The following is a 22,151-nucleotide window of genomic DNA, read 5'->3' on the forward strand; positions in this document are numbered from 1 at the left end:
TTAAGTACAGAGCTGACGTCATTGTAGAAGATATATCAGATACTTGAATTATTCATGTGTTATTGAAGTTAGTTTACAGAAAAGAAGCTCAGCAGAGATACAGCTGTCCCTTTGTTTTGTTCTGCTCCCTCAGTGGAATGAGGAAAGGTTTAATATTCATTTAATTAGGCAGTGTGGTAGAGGGATTTTTGAAATGCTAATGGCTGAAATTATGCAAAACTTCAGAGAAATTAGTTTTATTTGCACTTCAAAAACACGATTCTGCATCTTGTTAGATCACACAGTAGTATCACCAATGAGTACTTCTTATTTAAATCTGTTATTTCAGCCAGCCATGGAGGGGCTTACATAATTTCCTGTACAATGTGGAAGTGTTTCCTCATGAAGTGTGGAGGGAAGAAGGTAGCAAATGTTTCTCCTTTAACTTACCTTTAAGATGTTTGCTTGGGATTGAATGAAAATACAGCACATCACTCCTGTTGTAGTATGTCTGCCTTCAGTTCAGAACTAAACAGCTTTTACCACAACTGGGTTTTACTTGTTAGAGCCTAGTTGTGGAGCCGGTTGTGCCATGCTGAATGCTTTAGCGTCTATGCAGTGTATTTTGGTGAAGAGTGCTGCTATATATATGGCAGTTTACCTCATTCCCACCAAGTGTCACCTTGAGGTACACAACTCAGTTGTCATGAGATTCCCTTAAACAGATAACTGGCTTTTATTGCAGGTTCAATATTTAGAGCCCCTAGTGAGCTGAAACCACAGACTATTACAGAGTATAATAGATCTAAATTCATGAGACTGAGGTGAAGAAAGACTAGCAGCATGTTTCTCAGGTTGCATTTAATGGTGTGAAGTGATTAATTTAAAATCTGTTCCATGGAGAACTGTTTGTTCTCGCTCCCGCTATCGGTGTGGAAGGCTTCAGGGAAGAGCTAGAAAAAAGGGTACTGGGGTCTCATTACAAACCTAATTTTAGTTTTTTAATTTAGTTACTGCAGAGAGTGCAGACCCCATGTTATTATTGAGCAAAAAAAAAAGGGGGATTTCTTTAAGAATTAAAAATCTAAAAACTGGATTTCTTTAAGAATTCATTTAAAGGGAGGGGAAGGGGGTCATGGAGAAAACCACCCCAGGGCTGTTTTAAATAACTTTTGACTGTTACCTTTGGGCTTGCATTTCTGTAACGGGAAAGTTTAAGCCCAGAGATTTCTCACGATAACTACCTGATCTCCAGATTTCTTTCGTCCATTTTTGGGGCAGGGGGAGTATTTTCTATGAAACTTACTTATTTTTAAATCAAGAAATATGACTCTGGTCATAAGGAAATAAAGAAAACAGATAAGCTGAAGAATGTAGCTTTTTTTTATCATTAACCTTCAGTTTTCTGTGCTGTCTGAAGTTACTTTGACAATTGTATTATCAAGATCCTGTTGCTGGAAAAGTTATCTTTGATCAGAGGTAGTGATGTTTTCAAACATCCCAAATCAATAGCTGTAGTAGTTGAGCCCTAGGACGAGTTTTGAAATGGTACAAACTTTTAAGTGTGTGGTTTGTTTTCTTTTGTGTGTTGGTTGGGTTTTTGTTTTTTTGGTTTTTTTTTTTTTTCCTGGCAGAAGTGTAATGCCAAGTTTAGTCTGAATTTTCTTCACTGTACAGGTTTCTTCAGGATCTCTATCTGCTGCCTATGTAGCAAACTTTCTCTCGCTCCAGTAATCACTGAATGGGGTTATGTAAACCAGTTGGAAATCAAGGCACAGTGGAATTTGAGGGTAGGGCCCATTCAAAGAGAAATGGGAATTTATATTACACTAAGTAACGAAAATGGCCCTACTTCAATTGCATTATTAATTTTCATATTTAAGACAGTTGAAGCCTACATTTTCATCATGTAAATTAAGCTGAGGAAAAAATTGAAGTCAGCAAGCACTGAAACCTCAGCCCATGCTGGGTAACTTGTCTGAGCTGGTGGCGGGCTCAGTCTGAGGCCTGGAGTGACAACTGAAATTCCTAGGAGTCCTGTGGCAGTCCTGAGGGCCTCAGAGAGTTCAGCCCCTCCTAAAGCCTGAGGTTAAGTGCAGTTCCCATTTCTCATGCAAGGCCCATTGCTTTTATTTTTTAGATCAGATACTGCCCCACAGTTTCCTCTGTTTCAGATAATCCATCTGCAATCCGAATGTCTTCTCAAGTTTCATGACCCTGAAAAGTAATTTCTTAGCACTCCCTGTTTTGGGGAGAATTGTCCTTTAGACCACCAATGTTTTCTGCCAGGAATTGTCCTTGGAATGCAAGAATGTGGCTTTGTTCATATACTAAAGAGCACCAAAATGCTATTTTCATCAGTTTATCAGAAGTTTGTCTGTTTTGAAGAAACCGAGCAGCCTCTCCTAAAGTTTTTATTCAAACTTCATCTCTTCAGTTTGCTTCAGTGCTATTAACTTGAATGCCAGTGCTGTTTTGTTGGCAACAGTCTAATCTCATAGCACAGTTGAATCTTCTGTGGGTTTTTCAGGCAGATGTGAGCTTTTCTTGTCTGTTCTCCAAGATTGCTGAAAAAAGGTGATGTGCAAGGTGCTAAGCTGGAGCTAATGCTCTTTGCTCTCCCCAAAGTTCATTCATGTCTATGTAGAGTGCAGGCAGAGCATGTTCAGGTCTGCCTGTGAAAGCCACAAACGCGCCCTTTAAAGACTACATCACTCTGAATGAAGTCCTTAATTATGAGATGTTTGAAAGAGCTAAGAGCTTTGTACAAGCGCCTAAACACAGAGGGGTAATTAGTTACAACTAAAAGTTATTACTGGAAATAGTCCATTGACTTAAAACCTGTTGTATAAAACAAAGAGCTGGAAACAAGAATGAAACCGGTATCTAACTTCTTTCCTTATGATACAGCTGACTTGCTACTTCTTTTTAGTGCAGTTTCAATGACTCGATGATGGCTGAACAACAACAGAGTTAAAATGCTGGCAGTGAGTGCTAGATGGAAAACTAATAGAGAAATGAAAGCAGCTTTTCTTTCAAAATGGTTGTCTGGCAGTGTTGCATCTGGCAAAATTGCGTTTTTTGGAGGACAGACTTTTTTGGAGGAGAAGACTGAGGTACTCAACACTTTTTTGCCTCAGTCTTCACTAGCCAACATCTCTTCCCACACCTCTTGAGTGAATGGACCACAATATGGGGATTGGGGGGAGCAAAGTCCTTCCCGCTGTAAGAGAGGATCAGATTCATGACCACCTGAGGAACCTGAACATGCAGAAGTCTATGGGACCTGATGAGATGCATCCCAGAGTCCAGAGGGAATTGGCTGATGTGGTTTCCAAGCCACTCTCCATGATATTTGAAAAGTCATGGCAGTCAGGTGAAGACCCTGGTGAGTGGAAAGATGGAAACATTGAACCCATTTTTAAAAAGGGTACAATGTTTCCCTTTTCCTCTGTGCCTGGGAAGATCATAGAACAGATCCTCCTAGAAGCTATGCTAAGGCAAATGGAGGACAGGGAGGTGATTCAAGACAGCCAGCACGACTTTACCAAGGGCAAGTCCTGCCTGACAAGTCTAGTGGCCTTCTGTGATGGAGCAACTTACATCAGTGGACAAGGGAAGAGCTACGGATGTTGTCTGTCTGGACCTCTATAAGGCTGATGACACGGTCTTCCACCACATCCTTCTCTAAATCGGAGAGATATGGATTTGATGGCTGGACTGTTTGGTGGATGGATGAGGAATTGGTTGGATGGTTGTATCCAGAGGGTAGTTAGTGGTCAACAGCTCGGTGTCCAGATCGAGATCAATGACAAGTGACTGGCTGCTCATGGCTTGGATTAGTGTATGGATCTGTCTCTTCTCCCAAGTAACAAGCAATAGGACAAGGGGAAATTGTCTCAAGTTGCATCAGGGGAGGTTTAGATTAGATATTAGGAAAACGTTTTTCACAGAAAGGGTTGTTAAGCATTGGAACAGGCTGCCCAGGGAGGTGCTTGAGTCGCCATCCCTGATGGTATTTAAAAGACACGTAGATGTGGTGCTTAGGGACATGGTTTAGTGGTGGTTTTGGCAGTGTTAGGTTGATAGTTGGACTCAATGATCTTAAAGGTCCCTTCCAACCTAGACAATTCTGTGATTCTATGGTGTCCCTCAGGGGTCTGTATTAGGACTGGTACTGTTTGACATCTCTGTTGGAGACATGGACAGTGGGATGTGTGGAGTGGTTGACATGCCTGAGGAAAGGGATGCCATCCAGAGGGACCTGGACAAGCTTGAGAAGTGGGCCCATGTGAACCTCATAAGGTTCAACAAGGCCAAGTGCAGGATCCTGTACCTGGGTTGAGGCAACTTCTGGTATCAATACAGGCTGGGGGATGAGGGGATTGAGAGCAGCCCTGCTGAGAAGGACTTGGGGGTACCGGTGGATGAAAAGCTGGACATGAGTCAGCAATGTGTGCCTGCAGCCCAGAAAGCCAACCGTATCCTGGGCTGCATCAAAAAAAGTGTGGCCAGCAGGTTGAGGGAGGTGATTCTGCCCCTCTACTCCACTTTGGTGAGACCCCACCTGGAGTACTGCGTCCAGCTCTGGAGCCCTCAGCACAGGAAAGACATGGACCTGTTGGAGTGGGTCCAGAGGAGGGCCACAAAGATGATCAGAGGGCTGGAGCACCTCTCCTATGAGGACAGGCTGAGAGAGTTGGGGTTGTTCAGCCTGGAGAAAGAGAAGGCTCCAGGGAGACCTTATTGCAGCCTTTCAGTACTTAAAGGGGGCTTATAAGAAAGGTGGGGACAAACTTCAGCAAGGCCTGTTGCAATAGGACAAGGGTTAATGGCTTTAAACTGAAAGAGGGTAGATTTAAACGAGATATAAGGAAGAAATTTTTTACAATGAGGGTGGTGAAACACTGGCACAGGTTGCCCAGAGGGGTGGCAGATACCCCATCGCTGGAAACATTCAAGGTTAGGTTGGTCGGGGCTCTGAGGAACCTGATCTAGTTGAAGATGTCCCTGCTCATTGCAGGGGGGTTGGACTAGATGACCTTTAAAGGTCCCTTCTAACCCAAACTATTCTATGGTTTCATGACGCAACGATTGATGACTTTTCCAGTTTGTTAATGGCAGACTTTCAAAGTATTAAAAGTAATGAGGTACAGCTTTCCATTAAAGAGGCAAAGTGAGCTGATTGACATATGTCTACATCATGTATACTAACTTCCATAAAGTAAGTGTTCTCTCTAGGTCATGGCAAATTCATTTTGCCTAACTTAGAGTTGTCTTTGGTTTGAGAACTTGGGGTTTTTTGTCTTCATTGCTATTGATGTTCCTCTAAGGAAGAACTGAAAGAGGAGGACTGAAAAAGGGGAAGAGAACACTTTGTTTAAGCACCGAAAGTCAGACTCTGTTGTCTCTTTATAGTGGTGGTAGTTTGTGGCAATGCCACCAGTGCCAGCATGTTTGGATTCTCAACAACTTAGATGCTCCAGCTGCTTGTTTAATGTGTGGTATGCTGTGTTAATGTTGTTAACATCACTTGGGTTTGAAGCTTTCTTTGACTGAAAAACATCATAGCAATGATAGGACCAATGCTTACAAAATGGGACCTTTTGGTGAAGCTCAAAGAAAAGCTTGAAAGAGCATCAAATCACTTCCAGAGCAGAGCCTTGTCTGGAAGAAAACAAGAGTAACTTCAGTCATTCTCTGCACCTGATAAAGGTGAAAAAGGGTGGAGGGGGGTATTGTATTGCCATAGCAGGACCAGAGATCACACAGGAAGGGATTGTGTGCTAGGCAGTCTTGGATTCAATTGGAATCTTTCTTTGTTTTAACCCTTTTCAGAGTATGGTGGTAAGTGGAAACTGCTTCATTATTTTGCCCGGAACTTCTTTGCACCACTGCTGCCCGTGGCCTATGAAGACAAAGGTGTGTTGTACATTTATGGTGTTTCAGATCTTCATGTAGACCACAAGCTGACTTTGAGGGTGAGTGACACCTCTCTCGCCACTCTTGTATCCCTCCTGCAAAAATGTCAGAAGCTGAAATGAGCACATTTTTGTATAGACAAGCTTCAGTAAGTCCATGCTCAAATACAATGAGATGCAATTCTTGTCTTTAATCTTTTTGGAGGCAACACTGTCCTTTATTATAGTAGTATGTACTGCTTCACAGAACAAGGAATTAATTGCCTTGCTTATAGCCTGTAGGTATAGGCCTGAAATTAACTGTTCTGTTGAAATCTTAAAGGGATTGGTCGCTAAATAGAACGAAGTGTGAAAAATGGTACCTCGCTACTTAATAAAGCTGTTCCCTGGGTTTCAGAACTAGATTAACTGACTAAGTGTGTGTGTGTGTGTGGGGGTGGGGTGGGGTGGGGTGGGGAAGGAAGGATTGTACCATTGCTTACCAGTACTCAAACTACGCTGCTTCGGGGGAAAGAACTAGATTATTTTCTGAAACATCAACAGAACATCTAGGTGTACTTTAATTGCAAGGTCACCTGTGCAATGTCACCATTTTACAATTGATGCCTTAACTGTTTTCTCATAATGCTATAGAAACTGATGGGATTTCTTAGGCAGTATTTGGGCTGCTGACTTGCCCTGTACAACACAGTCTAGTTTTTCAATTGGTTACATTTTGTTCCTGCTAATCGTATGGCAAGCAGATCCCACATGAATTCAGGGGCCATTTTGTACTACGACATACAATTTCTGACATAAAAGGCGTCCCATGTGAAAAGGCTGGAAAGGGTGGAAAAATAGACCTAGAGACCTGGAATGACTCACTAGTAATTTCAGAACTAGTAGTATGAGGATGCCCATTCCTAGTTCACCGCTCTGTCTGGTGGGCTGCCATGAATTTTCAGATATATAAGGTTACTTCTACATAGTAATACATAGCATAGAAAATGGTTGCAGTTTCTGGATAGTCATTACTTAGAGTAGGACTGCACTTAATGAAATTGTTTGTTTATGATCTGAATTACTGTAACAGGCTTAAAATCAGATTTTCTGATAACGTCAGAGAAGCATTGGCAGTAGGGTAGTTCTGATGAATACTGTATTTCACACTTAAAGAACATTTGGAATGTAAAACTTTTGAAAGGAGTTAAGACCTTTTCTGACTGCAAATCCCAGTTAAGGTCAAAAATAACCTAAAACTTATGAAGAGATATAATGCTGTAATTCTCATTAAGTGCATATCTTCCAAATTATGCCTTGGGTTTGTTGGGTTTTTTTGTTTTTTGTTTTTAACATAAGGTTGCATTCTTAATGCATGTGTGATCTCTGGGAATGTATTTTACTGTATTAATATAACTTCCACAATCCCTTTTAAGATGATGCAGCTTGTTTCTGTTTAACAGTGATTGTGTGGAAGCTCTGGACTACCCAGTTGGGTTACATCAGATAACACTGAGCAATCTCAAGAAAATCCTTTATTTTACTTTTTTTTTTTTTTTTTAATCAGGGAGGGGAGGAAAAAGAATCAACGAATTAGTCACTTACTAATTCCATTTCCCAGCACTTCCTTGACAGGAATTGGCAACCCCCTTCTCTCACGGAGCCTGGAGAAAACAAAAAGCCTTGCAGATCAAGAACAATAACACATCCAGACTTTTTGAAACAGGCTTCTTGTTAGGTTTATATTGGTTTATATAATATGACATAATAATGCCATATAGATTGTTTAAATCTTTGTGGAGTTTCTTGCTTAGAGGAAATCGGCTGGTACTGTTGAGGGAACATCTCTTGCAGTGAGCAGCTGAAACCATGTTGCTGGGTTGTTGTCACAGCTGTAACTTTTCTTCTAAGCTTTGTGCTCTCTTCAACGTGCTTGATAGGTCGTTGTGTACACCTGGAGTTCTTTGGAGCCAGTATGCACCCTTGCCAAAGATGTAGTGACTGTTAAAGCACAAAGTGCTGTCCCCATCTACAAGGAGTCCATAAATGACTTTCTGGAAAGATGCGGAAATTGTACCAGGAAAAGCTGCGTTATTACTTTCTGTCTTGTGGGAGAAGATGGGCTCCAGAGTCCTACGAACCATCACTTCCTTTCATCACTAAAGGATGCTGTAGGATTAGAAAAGTCCCATCTTAGTGTAAGCATCGGTCGTGTTAAATTACTGTATTTTGTTTTGCTAATCTTACTGTTGTTTGCCTGCTATGCAGTGTCTGATTCCACTGAATGTTCTTTCTACTTAACTGTTGCAATTCTAGCTTCTGCATTGAGTTCAAAACCAGATAATTTTTTTTTGTGTTACTATATGCATATCTAAGTAAGACTAGTGGTTTGGTTTTGTGGTTTGTTGTTTGGTTTGGTTTGGTTTTTTTTGGTGTGGTTTTTTTTTTGTGTTGTTTGGGTTTTGTTTTGTTTCAAATAATGAAGTCTCTTTTGACTGTATTTCACCTGGCTGCAGCAGCATTGCTGCTTTCATTCTTTCTGTCCCTAGATAACAAATAGCATCAGGGCAAGTGTTTTGGCTTGCAGACAGTGCTGTATGTCAGTACTGGGTGATGGTAGTTCAGTGGAGTGTGGAGTGCATTATTGTCAGCAATATTTCCTCTTGAAGTGCTCAAACTCTCAGATCAGTGTACCAATTGCAATATTGCATGCTCGTTTCCTCCTTCTGCAAATCCCTGCCCTCCAGCTAAGGGTTCTGATTTGCATAATAGTGATTATTTCTTAATATCTGGCAAGTGTGGCAGTCTTCCGAAGAGGCACAGAAAGCCTCAATGATGTGTAACACTGTCATTTAGTCCATTTGCTGCTTTTCCCTAGATTTCTTCTGCTGCTAGCAAGCATGCTCTATAGAGAGAGAGCAAGCATGCCCTGTGTGAGTGTGTACGCACACATTTTGTTGGGCCTCACTTCTTAGCATGTAAATCTTATTGCAAAATTCTTAATCAGCAGATGGGCAGCATAGGGACCTGTGTGTTTTCTCATTTGGCTTCCAAACTGCAGCTTTGCTCTTTAAAGCTAAACCAAACAAGGGGGGAATAGAGGTCTTTAATCTCTTTGAATCTGAACCAGCATAATTGCTTTACAAAAAGAAAATGGGCCAAATTTTCCCCTCTTATCTCTTTCACGGCAGCATGGCTGGTCTCCTGAGTATACAAAGGAAAGAAATCAGCCTGTGTGTATATATATATATATATTTTTTTTTTTTTTCAGCTGGTGGCACAATCTGGAGTCTGAGTCATGCTGAGTTTTTTTGTAGATGACATCATCAGTATTAAAAGCTCTGCAACTGGAGCATCATTGGGAAATTTCACTGCTTATTCCCACGGCTGTGTTGTCTCTGCAGTACTAACTAATAAGGATAGCTAGTGAGGATAAATGCAAAGTGGTTATTTTAAGAAAGTATGCAGCTGTGATTGAAAAAATTATTCTGTTTTTGTGAGAAGCTGATGCTTCTATACATAGTTACTAATAAACTAACTAGACTTTCAAATACATTGCTAATCCAGGCGCTACTCTTCATAGCATTGCTTTTAAAAAACATGAAGACTTTAGTGTTCTTCACAAAAGACAAAATTTAAAGGATGTGTGCTTTTTCTTAAAAATGAATAGTGTTGTTTTTCTCGTAAGAGGGACATGATTTCTGCACTTAATGTAATTTGTCTGCTTTTTATATATAGTTAATTGGTATTTGAAAATGATGTAGCATAATATTTCATGATGGTGAATGGGGAGTGCTATATGAAAATGTATCCTGGTTGTGCTTTTAAGCCTCTCTGAGATTAACTACTGATAGAACTTAATATAAAACATTATACCTTGTCCTGATATTTCACAACATAGCTGCCTTCTAAATGCAGTGTAAGGACTTCACTGCTGTGTTCCATTAAGATGAGGTGACCTCCTGTGTTGCTGTGATTTTTTACTATCTCTTGCTTCTCTGTATTTCTATTAACCGATGTAATCGGAAAGGCCAGCTACTTTAGTAGTTGTGACTTTATAGGTTGAGCAAAGTGTGCTGCAGTGAAACAGATTTGTCCTTTCACCCATAAGTATAGGATACCAGCACTACGTACAAGTTAGATTACCATTTATTTGCTTATTTTCATAAGAAGATGGTAGAGCGACACCACTTCATGGCATTTTCCCACAATCTGTAGTATTCTCTAGGAAGACTGTAATAACTTTTGCATGATTCTTACATGTGAGTCCTGTTGGTTCGACTTCTGTTCCAGAAGAAATTTCCAGAAGAGAATAGTCATTTTGGTCAAATGTTGTTGTTCAGTCTGTTTTAATGGCATGCAGGTCTTTCCCAGTTTGGGTGTAACTGGGTTCTTTTCTAACATGTCTCTTTTATTATTATTATTATTTATTTTTTTTATTTTCTCTTCCAGGCCTCTGTATCCCAACAAGATGACGTTTATATATTTGCTCTTCAGACCACTGCAGTTGCTCCTTTTGTTTCTCTGGATGTAGGGAGTATAAAAGGCAGATTCAGTGATAATGGTTTCCTCATGACCGAAAAGAAGAAAGTGGTTATGTTTTATCCTTGGGAACCTACCAGTGTTGAAGAACTAGAAAAGTCACTAACCTTGACCTCTCTGGTGGACATCATCTGAGGATACTTCATTTCCTTCTAGATATAAGGAGTGAAACCGGAGGAGGAAAAAATCAGCAGAATTTGACTAAAGTGAAAGTGATGTACAATTTGAGCTGACTGGGGATCATACTGTCTATTCCTGTCATGTGAATTTTAACTGCTCGTTCAATGTAAAGATATCAACAGCAAAGCTTGCAGATAATGTATGTGGTGTATTGAGAGTAGGGCTTTCTCAGGTAATGAGAAAAATATATCCCATGTATAAAGTGGGAGGGGTGAGTCAGTGCAAGAGAGCTAATCTGAGTTCTCCAATTCACATGAGATTGGAGTTGTGAATTCATCCTCACTAAGAGGCAACACAAATATGGACCTTCAGACTAGGTTGTAAAAATCTGTATGTTTTCCAGTTTCACTACGCTGTAAGTGGAAATTCATCTTAGGATAACAGCAAGGTCTGCTGGGGGCAAGAGGGAAGGGTAGGGAGTGAAACTGGAGCCACATCCACAGGTATGCCCCCACTTGGAGTTGCTTGATCTATCTACACCCAAACTGGGAGAGCACTGGTACTACCCTTTCAGATATGTGGCTGTCCCTCTGTCAGGTATCCTGCCTGCCTCCTGCAAGGCAGGCTCCCAAATAGACATGAAACCTGGGCTGTTTAGTCAGACATCAGGTGGATCTGTTCCCCCTCTGAAAGGGGAATTGAGTACAAAACTTGTTTAGTTTTCATGCAACATGAGAAATAACCTTTAGTGCTCTGCATCTGGATTTGACTGTTCCCAGAGAGCTGCAGGTGCGGTCACAAACCTTTGCTGCTGTGTGGGATTCTGCATAATGTGGCATAGTATGAGATATGCCCGGCTGTGGGAAAAGAACGGAGAGAAGAGTTGATGAAAGGTACAAAGGGAAAGGAGGCAGTACAGAGAAGAAATGGTCGTGCGCGAGGACCATAGAATTACAAGTGACTGCTTTTTATCTAGTAGATACATAGTGTGGGAGCTGCTGTTCTCATCAGACGTTGCTCCACAGCTTTTCTGTTGCCTCCTGAGCGGCCCTGTGCTCCACACCGATCCTCCTCTCTTTCTGACAAAGGAAACCTCAACATCTTAATTTTGCTTCTTTGTGTATGAATTCCCCATAGAAGACACTGTTGACTCATGATTAGATCAGGTGACACATTGAACTTCTTAGCACCATCACTTTGTACAGACTTCACCTGCTATTTGTTTCTGAATAAGTTGTTTTTAAAACCTTTAGGTTTCCCATAGAAATGTCATCTCACTTTGGTATTTGATACAAAGAAAATAAGGTTGCTTCAGCATGGGGGGCTGCTGCAGCCTGTGGAGCTGAAAGCCTGAGGGTTTGGCTGTCAGGAAATCCAGGCTACCGGGCTGTGCCGTGGGCAGGTTGCTAAACATTGGACTTATCTGTTAGATGGGGTTTGAAATACAGCTGGGATCTTGCTGGGGTTCTGCAAGGATCCTCTCATAGTCCAAACAAGTACTAATTTTCTTGCAAAGCACGCAGCAGTATCAGCACTTTACAGTAGAAGATGTTTGAACAAGCTCTACTAGTGATGTCCATCTTTATTGTAAAAGCACCATGTGGGTGATGTTTGCTGGTGGTGTTAAGGGTCTGGAGCACGTGTGGGGAGACGGGCTGTGTGTTCCATTGGTCAGGTACAGTACTTGGAACTGGGGGTTGTTTTCTCGCAGTGATCGCAGTTTTAATGGCCAAAGAGGTGAGCATATTGGCTGATGCTTGGCAATATCTGGTACTTTTTGTATTGAGTGTTGACCAAAACTGACATACTCTTGAGCAAGAGGAAACACTTCAAGATGAAAGGGAAATAATAAATAGAAGTTGCTTACAAATGCTTTATTAGGTCACCAAAACAACTAACTGCAGTTGCATAGGAGGGCTTTTCTGATTCAAAACTTGTTCTAGTTGAAAGAAAAAGCAATCAAAATATGTATGTGTATGTGCCAATGTTTATAGGTTATATAAAATAAATAGGGAAAATGATAGTAATGAATAAAACTTAACAGTTAGAAAATGCAGACACTGATAAATGAATTTAAAAGTTATCTGTGAGGCATCCTGGGCCAACAATACAAGAAAAATCTTTCAGTTTTTTCAGTGTCCTGGAATCAAAATGGAATCAAAGCAGCAATAGAGCCAATATGAGGTAAGGATCAAAAAATTTGAGGAAATTTGGAACAAATATGATTAATAAATATTGCTGCAGTATATTAGGAAAAGGGCAGGTTGGTTGATGTCTTTTACATTGATGTAGAAATGTCTCTTCCAGCAACATCTAGATAGAATTTCAAAATGGCACTTAACAATTTGACAGAATTACTTGTTTCAAAGACAATCGAGAAGACTATCTGAATGTCAATGATATTTGTTGTTAGTGCATCTCAGAATATGAGTGAAGCTTCAGAGATCTAGAAAAGAGCTTTTGGATTGCTAGAAGCCATAAACCATGAATGTGGGTAACTGACTTTTTTAGCCCATCACAAGTTTTAGGCAAAATCATGAAAGAAATGAGGTGGTATGTGATCAATAATTGATGAAGTGGCTATGCAACTAATGTCTATCAGTGCTGTTATGTGGAAAAGCATTCTTTTATAAATTCTTTTGTGTTGTTTTGCTTTGGTTTGTGTGGTGGTTTTTTTGGTGTGCGTTGGTTGGTTGTGTTTTTTCTTTTCTGTTGCTTTGTGCAGTTCCCAGACTGGCATAAAATGGTTCAAAAATTTTTTTAATTGTTTAATTTTTGAAGGCCAGAAGCTCCCTAAAGCGTGAGTCCATTCTTTCTCACTGGAAAGCTTTAATTCAGTACTAGGTGCTGTTACAAAAGTTTAGCAATTGCTTAAGCCAAATGCTCAAAGCAGAATTTAATGGGGGAGGTTCACTTTCATTATTGTCTTAATATCCTTAATATGTTCTTCTGGTTTCCTGATGTTGTAGTAGGTATGTATTTATAGATGCTATTATTCTTCTCTTCACGGTGCAGCAGTGGCTGTAACAGGTACCTTGGTTAACCGTTTCCCCTTGGTACTTTTGCGCTTTCATACTGTGCTATACTTAGTTACATTGTTCTGCCTTTGTCTCAGATCAGGGCAAAGATGGGAATGCAACAGTGAAGAGATCTCCAGCGTATCTGTCACTCCTGTTGACACATCCATCTGTAGCCACGTGAGCGCTGTTGCAGCTACTCAGCAGCACCTGTATTGCCAGCTGATGGGCTGGGGGGCAGCAACAGGAGCATTAGGAAGAGGTAAGTGTCATGGTGCTTGTCCTCAGTGTCATTAAATTAATGGTGGCAACAGTAGAGGGGAATGGCCTCATCAGTATTCTTGCAATGGTTTGTTCAAGGGTTTGTGGAGTTTGCTTGTGCTGATGGCCTTTGTTTGCTTCTGGGCTCCCTCTGGGCTGTTCTTTGCAGGTGGCCAAAGCAACAGTCAGAGTTCCCCTCAGTAGGAGCCATCACAAATGCCCCTCCAGAATAGAACTTGAAAGCAGGTTTTGGAAGAAAGCTGTATGGCATTGGCTAATTCGTTGTCCTAAAACTGGTCTCTAGCAGAGATTTGACTCTGAACCCATTCAGGACCTGGAGAGGCCATTTTGAGCTTTAGAGGGCACCTCTTTGTTGGTACTTTCTACCACACAAGGGAGACTTGTTTTGCTCCAGTTTACTGGAGCACTTTCTTGGAAGCTTTTCCAGGTTCTTCTACCTTTGTTCCAGAAAAGAAGCACGTGAATATATCTAAAGTTCTCTAAGTAAGTTCATAGCTGTGGAGCTTTGTTAGTCTTTGTTACCTGCTGCTTGCATACCTTGGGGCATGGACATTTCTTCTGCCTTAGAGGCATGTCTGTCTTCAATATTTTTAGTTCTATTAATCCCCTTCTGCTTTTGGAGATGTGTAGCAGAGACCACTTCAGTGACCTGTAGCAGCACCAGGTGCAGAGGAACAGGCCAGTGAGTTTCTTATTCTCAGTAAAGGACAGTTTGGTTTTGTATCTTACAAGCCAGCCTTTACGTTGTTGGAATCACTGTTTTCTTTCTTACCCTCTGAGCGGTAAAGTTGAGTCATCCAGGAACTTGTGGCTTGAATATTTAAGGACATGTTCCAGTCAATTGGGTTTACATAACTCTGCTTTCCGGTCAGTTGTTACAGGATAGTGAAATGAAAGCCCCAATTTAGTTTAATTAGGGTGGAAAAACAAAACTTAATTGAAAAATACTTAAATTTACTTGGTATTGTCCCTGCTGCTGTTGAGGAAAGGCCATCTTACTTTAGGGAGCAGAGTCAGTCAGTAAAGACTTATAAACGTCAGTTTTGATTTTTAGTGTGCATCGTAGCCAAAACAGAGGTGTCTTTGATCTAGGCTGCTACAGCAAAGGAAACCTGCTGCAGTGTGAAGGGAAACAACACCCTGAGGACTAGTCAGGAGGAAGGTGGCAAGTCTGGTTGCTTGCCCAGGACCTGTTCTGGGGGGTCTGCTTTTGGAAGCTGATCTTGAGATTTCTTGATTTTTTTTGTGAATGCAAAGTGGTTCAGCATCACTTTCTTTGCATAGCTTCTTTATTTTGTGGCTGGCTGGGGACCTGGTTGACTGGCGAGGGGAATGGCTATGGGAGAAGGGACATTACCCTTGCATATTAGAACTACTGGCCTGTGGATTGAGCAGGCTCTATGGCCCAGTGGGGAGTAGGGTAACCCAGAACAGGAGCTCTAAATAAGAATGAGCACGGTCTGTCAAGCTGGTGGCCTGGTGGGGAAGTATGCTGTTGTCAGCTGCAGGAGCTGAAAGTTTCAGTCCTTTTTCGTGGTGGTGGAAAAATCAAAACCTTAAATGCTGGCCTCTGATACCTCTTTGCAAACATTGTGATTGCCAGGCTTTTGCCAGCATTGCTGCTTCTCGCTTCTTGTGTTGTAGGGCTCATCCCTTGCCTGTTGTAAATAAGCTAGAGTAATACTCTGGCATGCTGGTCCTGTCATTCTGGCTTACCAACTAGCATGTGATTTAAGCTTCAGCTCACTTCCCCAACAACTGTGACGGAGCAATGGTGTGAGCCAGCCCTCAGGTGGCTTCCTATGACAGAAAGAGTGGAAAGCTTGATCTCTTGTTAAGTTTTTGCTGCATTCCACTAGTTTCTAGCTTTTATTACTGCAGTACAGTAGCAAAATAATGTAGGAAGCTCCAATTACTGCAAGTGCAGGTTAAGTTTAGAATTATTTCAAACTTTGAAACTCACTGTAATTAAATTAAATTTAATACTAAACTTGACTGAGGGTGCCCAAAGGTTACACCTCTCTACATTCCAGGAAAAACAAGCTTGATTAGATAACCTTTCTTATTTTAATATTGATCCATTTGACTATTGCGAGTGTTTCCAGATAAATCTGTGCAGTCACTGTCAAAGCAATAGGAAGTGTGACTAGCACTTAGGACAAACCCAGGAAATCAGCTTGAGGATCAGCTTGAGGTTGTTGGTTGATGGTTTTTGACCATACCTCCAGCCTCAGTGCTCTAATTGCTAATGGAAATACACACCAGGCTTCCTGTGGTACAATGCAGTGCATTAGAAGAGCCCGCTGTGGCGTGGGCCTAGTCAATACTTCTGTTTGTCCAACCACAGTGTAGAGCTGCCCTGCTCTGAGTAAGAGCTTGACATCTTGCTGGGGAAGTTTTAGGAAAACTTCTAATGGGAAAAAAAAATAAAATTAACTCTAGAAACTCCATTCTTGCTGTTCATGCATGTATCTTAAAAAAACCCAACTTAATCCTGATTTTTGAGAACTTCGTAACAATACCTTTCTCAGTTTTGTTTCCTCAGAGGTAATATGGAAAAGAATGGGGACAATATCCTGTGCTACAAGGTGCAGGGAGTTCGACATGCTAACTTACTGCACTGAACGAAAATGTAAGATTCAGTTACGCCATTAATACCCTCTTTTTAGCAGTTGAGAGAGGTTTCTCTCTATAAGCCAGGTGTGTACAGGAGCTGTCAGGCAGCGAATTCCTGGGTTCCTGCAGGACTATTTTTTTAGTTTATTCTATCACACTTGTAAAATAGGAATGGCACTTCCTTTCTGGGTAAGGAGGTGTAAGGATAAATCTGTGTCTGAGGGGAGCAGATATGATGGTGAGGCATATAAATACATCTTGACAGTCATCTGTTAGGAAGAATACATCTGCTTTAAATGTTTCTGTTAAGACTTATCTGCATTGCTTACACTTTCTCTTGCTAAGGTTGGCTCCTCTGTGTGTTGACTTCATCCTCCTACCTGCAAGGAGCCTGACCTTCTCCCGGGTGCCATCACTACAAGAATCAGCATGTCCTGTACAGGATGACCACCTACTAATAAGGAAAAAAGGTAAAGCAGGAAGAGTAAAGCTGTGTTTCAGCATTTTATTTTAATTGAGCTGCTTGAGGTAAACACTAGGCTCTCTAGTAGGTTTGCTCTGAAAATGAGAACTATGCAAGACACAAAAGTCTCCTACTAGATGTCACGCCAGTTTCTGTAGCGTGTCATATTCTCTTGTAGTTCTGACAAACTGTGGCATGCCTGCAACACATATTTAAGATACTAAGGGTTAATGCAGATGGGAGAAGCTGTCCTATTATGCGATTCAACTAAAAATTTAGTGTTCCTGTTTGAATTAGTGAGAATACTTTTACATTAACATTTTTCTATTTCTAAACCAAGAGGGGTTAAATAAAAAACCAACCACCAAATCCCAAAAGAGAACCAAAACCTCTTTTTTGTTAAATAGACTGAAACTGAGATGCTGCAAGGAAAGAAGCTGCCAGACTACCATTTAAAGCACTTGAATACACATGACCTAGGGAAGATGTCCTGCTCTTCCTTACATGATCACTAACCTGATGAATAGCTATTATGCAGCATTTGTTCATGAAGTGCTTAAGGAAATATAGACACAGGTGTCTTCTAGTGGTTTAAAAGCAGAGCTGGTCAGAAATAAGGCTAAAAGGTGTGAATCAACAGCCAGGATGCCCTGGTGAGCTGCAGGATTGTAGAAGCCTCAATAATAGTCTCTGCCAGCCCCCTGACCTGTGTTTGAATTTCTGTGGCAGCAGAAAGTGCGTTTGACTCGGACAGCAGCTCTGCTAAGGCTCAAAAAGCTCCTCCACCCCCCACAATAAGAGGACTTTTGCCTGTTTCTGTTACAGCTGGAACGCAAAGAGAACACTGGACAAGTACAGTAATTGAACAAAAAATCCATATGCCTTTGATAATGCATATGTAAGTTCTACATACAATAACGGAAAGAAAGAATGGCATTTTTACTATGATGCATTTTGCTTCTCTGGAAGAAATTAACATACTCAGTAATTCAGCTGGATATAAAATTATTTTGCAATCTTTTTTTCATTACTCATTGTTTGATTCATTACAGCAAATACTGCTCTAAACATAACAATTCTCAAGGCTTACCTTGATTAATTTTTCTCAGGCGTGACACCCAGGTTTCTGGAGACTAAGCAGAGCCAAGAACAATACTGTCATTTTCTGTCTTTGTGCCAAGAAAACTGGCTACAAGTGAGCCGCAATGGTTGGATGCTGCTCATTCCTTTTTCATCATGATGAGATCTGTATTCTTGGTAGCACCAACATCTGTAACAGTTGCACTGACCATCTCAGAACTACTGTGCAACAAAAAGAAACACTGCTCAGTAGCACAATTATTAGAGGAGTTTCTAGACAGCCTGAAGAACAACTGTCTCCTCAGTTTTGCGGAGATGCTTAAATAGTTGGTTTCAGCATAAATGATTCTCTGCTGCTGTAATTGTGAGAACAGAACTAAAAGAGACCACGGGTCAGAGTCTTTAGTTGCAACAGTAGCCGGTGCTCCTGGTCTCCCACCATAAAGAGATACTTAAGCTTTAGAACGGGTGGCTTGCAACCCTTTTTTTATTTTGGTACTTGAAAATCAGCATAATCTTGTATCAATACCTAAATCTCCAATAACTCTACCTGAAAGATATGTAAAAATTACGATGAGTGTAGACAAGAGATTTCAGTTTGGGTTTTTATTATAAAAGTAAAGTAAAATAAAAATAGGCATTTAAAAAGCATTTTTTTTAAAAAGGAACAGATATAAAAAAAAAACTATTTACAAATAGGAAAATGCCAAACTTGAAAATTTTTTTGAATAAGAGGCACCAAAGTTAAGTTTAAATACATTATTTGAAATATACAAGATTCTTTTTTTGGTTTTTTTAGGATTCTCTTTTCTCTCTGAATTGTCATTGTGATTAAAGTAATGATTTTTCTTTGCCAGCTATTTTATGATTGCTGTGTGTGCCTTGCCTCTTCTTATTGAGTTGGTATTATGCATTAACAAGGAGTGACTTTCACCTATAAAAGAAAATCCTTGCAAACCAGAATAGCTCCGTTAGTCATTCACAGTGTCCAGTCCTGTGTATTAATGCAGCGGTAGAGCCCTGGTTATTGTGTATGGCTTGTAAATGAATAACATTAAATGGACTTGAGGAAGGAAGCAATGGCTAAGAAGTCACTGTTTGTCTTCAGGTTTGTGTGTGGTTCCTCCAGTTGGTTGTGAATTCACTTTCCTCTGGCCAGGATGACACTGATGTCATTTTAAATGTCACGTTTGTTCCTGTAACTGCATATTGCTAACAGAATGGTACTAGTTGGCTATATAACTGCTTTGCACTGAACTTTCAGGTCCGTAGCCCACGGTCATTTTGCTAAGTGTTACTGATGACTTGCTGTTCAGAGAGTCTGAATAAGTAAAGCTCAGTTTGCGGAAGGACGTCTCCACACCACTGTCACACGTGCTTTCGTTGTCTTGAAATTTGCTATTATAAAGCTCACCTGAGGGAGAGAGAAAAGGGATATGTATTATTGTTTGTGTTGCTTTAGTAATATTAGTTAGATATTATAATACAAAAAGCCGTGTGTAATGTTTTCAGTTGACCAAAGCACGTGATCTAATGCACTACTGGCAGAGGTCCACTCCAGTTGGAGCTAGGATGGGATGAGAAGCCTGGTGCTCTGCTGACACTAATGCTGTCACCGCACTAGTCAGGACTCTGCCCGAGTGCGGTAGTAGCAGGACAAAAGATTCTCTGGCTCTCAGATTCCCAGACTCTGTGCAAGTATACAGCTCCAGGATGAGGTTCCTAAAACTTTTTATGTTATTTCACTTACAGATTTATTTTTGAGACAAATACTTGAACAATTTTCAAATACAAAGAAGTCAGCAGCAGGTATCATCTGCAAGATCCACAAAAGGAGTGCCTGATTGCAAGTATCTGAGCTGAAGGTATGATGTGGTCAGCATATTAGAGTTCACTATTATTTTTCTTAACAACCATCTTTAAATGACGTGATGCAGTCCATTTATGTTGCAAAGCACCAGAACCACTCTTATGCTTTAATCTAAAGAGGCAATATGTGTACAAGCACATTTTCGGATAGGTGTGAAGGTTCGGTCGATGACTGAACAAATAGTTTTGTATAGAGAGTAAACTGGCAATGTTAGACCAGGATGGAGTTACTATGGTGTTTCTTTTTTCTTTCCAGAATATCTACAGTATTTTCACATAGGGTGTAAGTTTCCACATTACGGTGCTGACAGCATTACTGGTGTTGAACGGGGCATCAGGAAAAACCAAAGGATTTTGTTACTTGACAGGGCCAGGCAGTGACTAAACATCCCTGATGACTTACTGCCTCCTCACAACCTCTGTTTTTCTGTTAGTAGAGTCTCCTGCCCAAAACCACCATAGGACCTCTGTTGTTGAAGATGCTCAAAAGTCAACTGGACATGACATGGACAACCTCACGTAATGTTATACTGGCCCTGCTCTGAGGAGGTAGCTGGACAGTATGACTGCTGGAGGTCCCTTGTAACCTAAACCATCCCCAGTTTCTCTGCCTACAGAACACTGGGCCATTTCGGAGCACCACATGCAGTAGAAGGAGAAATGCAATACCAAAGTCTTACTGAGAAGTTTATAAACCCAAAACATTCTTATTTACCCAGACATGAGGGGGGGGGAAAAAGTAACCTCAAAAGGTGACAGCACTTGTACAGGCCTAGGCAATCACGGCCTGGTTTATCTTTTGAAACTTATCCCCAGTACATCCAAGGAGTTACTATAAGTAAATAGTAGATGCCTGGTTTTAGAAAAGGGAGGCAATATAATCGATCCTGTAACGCAGGGCTACTGCTTCAAATGGTCCATTTTCCCCCCTCTCTTTTAGGCATAGCAAATGTCTATGACAGGAAAGCTGTGCTGCAGTAAAATATTTCTGAAACAGGTAAGCAGCTCGGGCATCATGTGTAAGAAACTATGCAATCTATCAGCAGTCCAAGGCAGGGGCAGGGAGAACTGACAGCAAAACATCAAGAGCTGCATTTAAGATGGTTTTTCAATTTTACCTGTCTCTCCATTTGCAAAGGTGGGTGGTGATGATGACGGAACAGCTTTTGCTGTATTGTCCTCCAGGTGAGATGGGCTTTGTGAGACGGATAGTGCTTTCTGAATTATTTCAATGGCTTCTGTGTGATCCATCTGTCTCAAAGCAGCAATCAACTCTCGAACTGTACCACCAGAAACCTAAGAGAGAAGACACCAGATGCTCACCATCATCCAGGCTGGCTAAAACTGAAGGGCTGCACTGTCCCCTGTGCAGGAGGACAATGTTCTTTATGTGTCTGAGTGTTCTTTATAACTTGTTACAGCCACATTACCTCATAGTTATCGAGCAGAGTTTTTGATGGGGAAGGGCTCAACCTGAAGGCATTATTAAGTATGCCAAGACCCAGTTTTTGTGCTAGAGTGGACCAGTTTTTGTTTGGATCAGGCAGTTCCAATAGTTTGTAAAGCTGCATCTTGGAACTTTCATTCAACTCTCTCAAATGTCCTGGGGAACAGAGAAATACGTTAGTTTATTATTTATATAAATCATGCACTAGTTCATTTCTAAGCAGAAGTATACTTTTAGTACTCAATTACTAAAGAGATATTGTTAAGTCTTCTTTATAGATGTTACCTTGTGTCAGTAAGTCCTCCGAAACCACTGCTGACTCGTAGGGTTTACCATTTAATATGTCATACACCTAAGAGAATACATTAAAGTCAGTATTTAGCAGAAACCTGGTTAGTGTCCATTATCTTGACAAGTCTCAGTAGTATGTTAAAGCCCTAATTCCATCTGTAAACGGGCAATTTTTTCTGTTCCAGGATCAGTGTGACTAAAGATACAGTAGAATACCTGTGCAAAGCTTGAGAAATTTGAGAAGTTAATCTTCCTTGCCCTATGCTATGTCATCTGGCAACTTTTTTCAAGATACGAAGGAAGCCTTTGCAGTAAGTGGCAGTAGCATTGGCTAAGTGAGGAGGTATGGCCTGTCTGCAACTAGTAATTTAAAACAAAGCCTGGGTTAGATTTTCACCTAAGGTGTGTACCACTCTAGCTCCATGTGATTAGAGATGCCGATTGCTTCTACCTTACACTCACACCAAACCAACTGCACATAATCAGCTACTAAAGCATGGACTGTGCAGCCTAATCACTCTTTGGGCAAGTGTATCTTCCCTACA

At 40.9% G+C, this 22,151-nt stretch overlaps 2 protein-coding genes across 2 annotated transcripts in view; one reads left to right on the forward strand and one right to left on the reverse strand.

Moving 5' to 3' along the window:
• The window catches only part of MANBA (mannosidase, beta A, lysosomal), a 39,899-nt gene extending 29,343 nt beyond the window's left edge, over window positions 1-10,556 (forward strand). Inside the window, exons 14-16 of the mRNA XM_009885508.1 lie at window positions 5,818-5,960; window positions 7,820-8,077; window positions 10,332-10,556. Of these exons, the coding sequence (XP_009883810.1) occupies window positions 5,818-5,960; window positions 7,820-8,077; window positions 10,332-10,556 (626 nt within the window). The remainder of the gene's footprint in view (window positions 1-5,817; window positions 5,961-7,819; window positions 8,078-10,331) is intronic.
• An 8,669-nt stretch (window positions 10,557-19,225) lies between these two features.
• The window catches only part of NFKB1 (nuclear factor of kappa light polypeptide gene enhancer in B-cells 1), a 45,963-nt gene continuing 43,037 nt past the window's right edge, over window positions 19,226-22,151 (reverse strand). Inside the window, exons 20-23 of the mRNA XM_009885509.1 lie at window positions 21,601-21,667; window positions 21,299-21,471; window positions 20,987-21,164; window positions 19,226-19,413 (exon numbers count right to left, since the gene is read on the reverse strand). Of these exons, the coding sequence (XP_009883811.1) occupies window positions 19,226-19,413; window positions 20,987-21,164; window positions 21,299-21,471; window positions 21,601-21,667 (606 nt within the window). The remainder of the gene's footprint in view (window positions 19,414-20,986; window positions 21,165-21,298; window positions 21,472-21,600; window positions 21,668-22,151) is intronic.

This window comes from Charadrius vociferus, unplaced genomic scaffold (genome assembly GCF_000708025.1).
Source record: "Charadrius vociferus isolate BGI_N301 unplaced genomic scaffold, ASM70802v2 scaffold55, whole genome shotgun sequence".
Lineage (NCBI taxonomy): Eukaryota > Metazoa > Chordata > Aves > Charadriiformes > Charadriidae > Charadrius > Charadrius vociferus.